Source organism: Trichoplusia ni, chromosome 7 (genome assembly GCF_003590095.1).
Source record: "Trichoplusia ni isolate ovarian cell line Hi5 chromosome 7, tn1, whole genome shotgun sequence".
NCBI classification, from domain to species: Eukaryota; Metazoa; Arthropoda; class Insecta; order Lepidoptera; family Noctuidae; genus Trichoplusia; species Trichoplusia ni.
In genome coordinates this window covers 15,701,385-15,707,913 of record NC_039484.1, presented here as the reverse complement: position 1 = coordinate 15,707,913, position 6,529 = coordinate 15,701,385, and the positions used below count along the sequence as shown (strand labels likewise).

The 6,529-nt window shown below is 30.0% G+C and overlaps 1 protein-coding gene and 1 long non-coding RNA gene across 3 annotated transcripts in view; both read left to right on the top strand.

Moving 5' to 3' along the window:
• Nucleotides 1-101: 101 nt before the first annotated feature.
• The window catches only part of LOC113495640 (eukaryotic translation initiation factor 4 gamma 3), a 30,694-nt gene continuing 24,266 nt past the window's right edge, over nt 102-6,529 (top strand). Inside the window, exon 1 of one of the 2 annotated variants that reach the window (XM_026874478.1) lies at nt 102-361. In XM_026874478.1, coding sequence (XP_026730279.1) covers nt 118-361 — 244 coding nt within the window. In that variant the 5' untranslated portion in view covers nt 102-117. Of the gene's footprint in view, nt 362-2,738; nt 3,332-6,529 lie in introns of those variants that run through there. The other variant, XM_026874479.1, reaches the window with a different exon arrangement.
• LOC113495645 lies at nt 3,338-5,728 on the top strand. Its single transcript, XR_003400749.1, has 2 exons — nt 3,338-5,121; nt 5,511-5,728. It is a non-coding gene; the product is annotated as an uncharacterized LOC113495645 (long non-coding RNA).

Here is a 6,529-nt window from a genome sequence, read left to right as displayed (position 1 = left end):
TTTTCTCAGGTAGACTCATACCTCGTACAAGTTCATTCAATTCTCGTGAAACGTACTACTGTGTTATTGCGTAGAATCTCTCTGTGTTTAAAGTATATTTTTCAATAAACGTTCAAAATGAAAAAGTATCCTACCCCAAATGTGTTGAATACCACGTTTACAACTCGTGAATATAAATCTGAAACTAGTTCTGGATACAGTTCAACCAACTCTTTGTTAGACTATTCGACGCTAGACCCTGAAGCGCCCGAATTTATTGAGTCGCTCAAGATTACTTTGAAATCATTACAATCTGATGACTGCTTATACTTGTCGGAAGAACCCGTGCTGCTCTACCCATGCTGGACCACCATGCCCGAAGGTAAGTTATAACTTACACATACCCTGACTTCTATAATTAATTGGTGGTCATGAAGATGGAAGAACCCTGGGTGGTTCTATAACCCATGCACAAACTATATCCCTCTCGACCTTGAATATTCTCTAAAAACTTATGGTTTTACTTATAAGTGCTTAATAATTTTCTGTGATACAAAATATTTGCGAAATGAACCACGCGGTTTACAAGGTTATTATACGATGGCGGTGTATGTCATATTATCCGTAGTGCTAAGCCACGAGCCCTGAAGGTTCCCACTGTGAATCGAGAATCCTTACATTACTATTGTGACTTTCTAAATTGTCTGTTTAAACAGTATCGCCAGTTTTTAAAATATAGCATCCAACAACACGTCACGAAACACGTTCAAATTAAGTTTTTAAGGTCGAGTTTGCAAAATCTCGATATAGTACTGTTTTGGTAGGGCGACTTGTTGCTCTTGTTTTCTAGCATTAGATAGACAAACAAGTTGGTGTGTCGTTCTGCACATGATCAGAAAACTTAGTTTAAAAATAAAATTCTGCTAAAAATCTACCTATATTGCAAAACTGTAAAAAATATTAAATTAAATAAGTAGGTATATCACTTAAATATTATATTTATTTATTTATTATGCACTTGATAAACGATAACTTAGGATTGTTTACCTTTTTCACACCGTTTCCAATACATCATTATTGTAATTATTGGATCTAAATTTGAATAACAGAACCACTTTTTATTTCAGTCTCTATTAGACAGGTTGTTTCATTCTTTGATGCAATTAACATTGATATATGTCGAACAAATTACATAATAATCCATAAAAATATACTTACAATCAATTACTAAAAGACATAGGTGCCTAAAATTAAAAAAAGAAAACCATTACGATTCTAACCAAATTAATCTAAGAATTATACAGGTGTTTGAATATTTAACTGATAAGTTCAATTTTAAAATATCTATCTATAAATAAATAAGTAACTTGTTGCACGAAATAGTTAAATAAATAACAAACAAAGTTTGATGGAGATATAAACTGAATGTAAGGAAAATACATAAAGTGGTTCCTTTCTCCAATAATCCAATTAGCAACAAATTTCTGTGCGGACGAACTTTTTTTTAACCACCTGAATGACATGTGTACGTTATGAATTTCAATAACCGATTTTGATTTGACTTGATTATATTCCTTGGTCTTAGGGAAATATTTACGTTTTTTTTTTGTATTTCCATTCATTGTATCTCTCTCTCTCTCATGCTTATAATAATGCAGACTAAAATATTTTTTTTTATAATAGATTTATTTTTTCTGTCAGGCTAAGCCATCGAGTTTGATTACAATTTTTAATATCTTAATGCACTCATCAACATTTTTTTTCTGCTCTAACAATTATTATTTAATATCGTGCCACAACTCAAGATTTATTCATTTTGTGTTTTGGTAGCTTGATATTACGCCGCATGAAACAAGTAAAGGGTAATTTTGAGAAAATAATATTTTTTTTATCAAATTATTACTGTAACGATGTTGTTAATGATCAAAATTATTTAGAGAGTGGCAACTGGCAACGAAACAAGTCTCAACAGAAAGAGAGGATTTAAAAAAAGCCGTTTAAAATGTTGCCATATGTAGCAGTTTGAGACTAGGTTATGGATTATTCTATATTGTTAAACAACGCGTTCAGTTGATAAATAAATATAAATTTATGCGCTATATTTTGGGGGTTTGTACAACATGTACAACAAAATGTGATTTTTTTTTAAATAATGGCAGATTATTTGGCACATTTTTTTTAAAGCTTTTTCACATTTCAGCCGTCCCAACACTACTGTTTTCTTTATTTACTGAAATTAATTAGTATACCAGCTAAGTACTAACACTTCAATAATCTACAGTGATATAACTAAAATACCGCATTAATTTATTTAATAGAAAAAGAAACATTTTATTTGCTTAAGAAATAGTAATTTTAATTATTTATAATCATTCTGAATTTACTTTTAATTTATACGATTTGTTTTTTGAAGAAAGATATTTTTCTTTTGATTTGATTACTTAGTCGATAAAACCTAAGTTTATCAGTTTAGTCGATTTTTGGAAATCAACTGTTAAACATTAAAATAACTACTGTACAAAGTAATGAATAGTAACTGTGAACTGTTGAATTTTTTTTTTGTAATTATCTCAAATGATCTTTATAATTACCTACCCACTTTAATAATAACAGTAAAAAATTGATAAACCACAAGACGCTCGAAGTTAATTAAACTTAAAACGTCCTACAACAACTCTATACTCTTTGGCTATAGTTTGCCTCGTTTGCCTACTCTACTATCAGTAGATAAAAAAATTGACATGCTAGTAGCGGAGAACAGAACATAAACTAAAGTGTATATGCGGAGAATTGCATGCGTGACGTGAGTAGACGTGAACGATCGAATGACAGTTTTAAGATTTCAAAAAATACGTGATAATATTCCTATTGAAAAGAAATATTTTTACATTTTTTAAACTTATTTAAACTAATTAATACTTCGGCATTAACGCTAAAATTAAGTGATTAGCAATAATTTTGGACTCTATCAGTGACAGTCACGTTTGTTTATTGGTTAACATCCGCCATTTTGTACTGTCGTTTGTTTAGTGACTCTATCGGAGGGGCTCTACCTATGTAGAGATGCTATTATCATTATCCAGGAAATACATATTGTGATTTTACAAGTGGTGTACAATGTTTTTGCTAGAAACGTTGCTTGCAAGGGGTATAAATTAATCGTGTGACTTGTCAACTGACGTCGGTATATCTCTACGACTCTACCTATGTGCCGGATGTGTCCTACAATCGGTTAGGGCGATTTTACGTGCCACCTTGAGTGGTGTACGTGTCCCGATACCTATGCTGCCAAGAATATGAGTAGCAACGGGAATCAGGTGCCGTTGGCGCCGAGTCAGCGAGGGCCCGGACCGTATCCTTTTTTAATAATTGTGTTGTTTAAAGTTTGTATCATTTTATTTACGTAATATATGCCACTTCAGCACTTAGTTGTGCGGCAATTGCGAATAATTTCTTTTGTTATTGTAATAAAAACTATTGTTATAAGTAAGTGGAGAGCCACATGATGACTTCAATTATTTAATATTTCAATGAAATCAACATTACATGTAAAAGTTTTAGTTTACAAAGTTGTGGCTTAATCATGTATTTGTTTTGCTGCAAGATAACTTCTAGCAGTAGATGTTTGTGACAGAATCTGTAACAACAAACATTTATCACAGTTTAAAAACTTGTGTTAATAGTATTTTTCTTTAGCCTGTTTTATTCCTCTCCTAGACAAAGTTTTCTGAATTTCATCAAAATACATGTTTGTATTTTGAAATTTTAATTAAAAAATGCCACCAACAAATTTATTATGTTGCAATAAAATATTGTTGACTGTGTACTCAAGCACTGCGAATGAAATATCATTGAAAAATCATGCGAAGTGGATTGTCTTAAACATAATATTCATAGACAAGTTTGTAAAACCACTTAGCTTTACATTGTTCTGAGTTTTAGAAACAAAAGTTTACAAAATGAATAATATGTTTATGAATTTATGCAAACAAAGAAAACAGTGCTGTTATGAGTAGGGCACTTGAAATGTGGTTGTGACTTTAAGACCAACTTTTCTTATGCTATTCGTTTATGAACATCTTGAACGCAGACTTCTCATGTTTTATATGGTTTCAATACTCATTAAAAAACTAAAGAGATCTGGAGCCTCAAAATTGTGATGAATTTATATGAACAGTTTATTTTGTAATGGAAATATAACTTGGGAAGCTGCTAACTGATATTTTTAAAATATTTATTTAATTATGATATACATTTTTGTTTATTAAACTGTTTTATAATAGGGCTCTAATAATTACTTCAATGGTGGTACTGATACTGCTAAAATGTTATAAAAGTTATTCTCAATTTTAGACAATTCTTAAAACTATAGCGCTATTCCAGTGTTTCCATGTAAAACTTGATTGCGAGGTGGTAGTTTTGAAGAAGTTATTAGTCAAATCTTTGCGTGTTTATTTTCTATTGGAAATTTGGATGTGTTGCTTAAAACAAAGAAGAAATAACCAATGAAATGGTGTAGAAACTAAATGTGAAGAAATCCTATAGCTACCCAAAACAAGTAAGCATTTACTAAACTGAAGATATGGAATTATGAAAATGAATGAATACTGTTTGGATCAGAGACAGAAGATGGGTGATATTAATTTATTTCACTAATACTATATTACCAGTGCTAATTTATTTTATAAAAACTATAGAATTGTTGATGAATTGTTGGTGAATTTAACCATTGTATTCTTAAAATCTCCTGTTTACTTCAAATGTTTGCATTTCATTTGTAATTTGGAATTGAATGATTAAACTATATTGTTAATAACAGTAAGAGTATTTTTGGCTGTCTTTTAACTTTTTAAACATAATGACATTGGCAAGCATGAGGTGTTTATAGCATTTAAATTTGGTCTTAAAATCACTACAACTTCATTTATTCTGTGTTAAAGTTAAAAACTTTAAATATAATTTTTCTCCAAATGATTTTTATAATACATTTTAGAATTTTACAAATTGTATGTAACAAAAACTGAAGGGACAAAATATGTTCAAATCATCATATTTCTTACAACTCAAAAACTTTCACAGATATTAAACAACATGGTTTTAGGTCATAGACAAGTCACTCATCTTCTCTAAAACATAACCAAGGTTACTTCTTTTACAGACTATATTTCTTTTTTGTTCTGCATAATGCACTTGTGTGTAGGATATGTTCTTCTTGTTTGAGTTTGTTTTTTTATATTGTTTTTTGTCATTTCATAACATTTGTGCTATGCTATCTTTTGTGTTATTTAGTTACTTCCTACTTTCGTTATACTTTTTTCAGCACGGCCTGCAGTTTAAAATATGGCTATATTAAATATGCATGCATCTTATTCGAAATACTTTTAGTCTTTTGATTTGACTATTATTATTGTATGTTGAGTTTTGACTGAATCATGCCTAGCAAGCTTTTTAAAAAATCCATAAAATAGTTTGATTTCGTTTTTTATTTGATTGTGTTCAGAATTCTTTACTCAAGTGTATTCTCTTTTCAGGCTAATCATGACTATTATTCTCCTGTTATGATGAGCTCCTCACTAGTGGACCACTTGCATCCTAGGAACTATTGTTGTAAGAATTCATCATTTCATTCAAGCTTAGATAAATAGTGGTTGCTGACTATCTTAGTACTAACACTAATAAGTACTTGTCTGAGTTAAATAATAAGTTGTTATATTTAAGGTTTTTATTAAAATAGTCTTTTTAAATTCAACGCACAATTTTGTTTTTCCTAATTAAATTTAATATTTCGATTATGAATTTTATACCAATTTTAATACTGTTTCATCTCTAGTTATATTTTTCCCCACTTAGTTATGACTAGAAGATTTAATCCTAAACTGAGGTGGCACCTATGTTATGTCAAAAAAAAACCACTATTTATCTAGGTATAGATTTATAAATGTTTCTGTATAACATTTCTAATTGTTTAGTTGTCTTGAATGAACTGTCTGAATGAAGTAGTCAAAGGCTAAAAGTATTTTTATTCTGGTTTGTATCGGTTCCAAAATACAAAGTTTTATCAAAAGACTAGAAAGTATTTATTTGCTGGAAATGACAATGTAGAATGATATGCATGCATGTGTACTCATTAATACCTGTAATAAGACTTGATGCATGAGTGATTGCAAATATTAATATAAATTGTCACAACGTTGTAGAAAATTGTGTGCCATATGTTTAACAGTAAATTGCATGGTAGTTTCAATTGTATACTTTACGCACACAATATATTGTTGCTAAACCTCACCCACCTTGGAATCCAAAGTGGAATCTGCAACCTCAAAATCAACACTCGACATTTATTCACATTTGAACTGTTATGTTATGTGTGACTATTTCTGGAACAAAGTAACTTACTGTAAACTTTATTAAAGTCGATTCTTTTACTATAAAAGCTTTAAGTCTTGTCGCACACAACAGTATAGATTATTTAGAGTTTGGACTACTGTTTTCAGGTCGGTTCAAAAGTAATTTTTAAAAACATTGAGTACACATTTCGTTGTCCTTAACT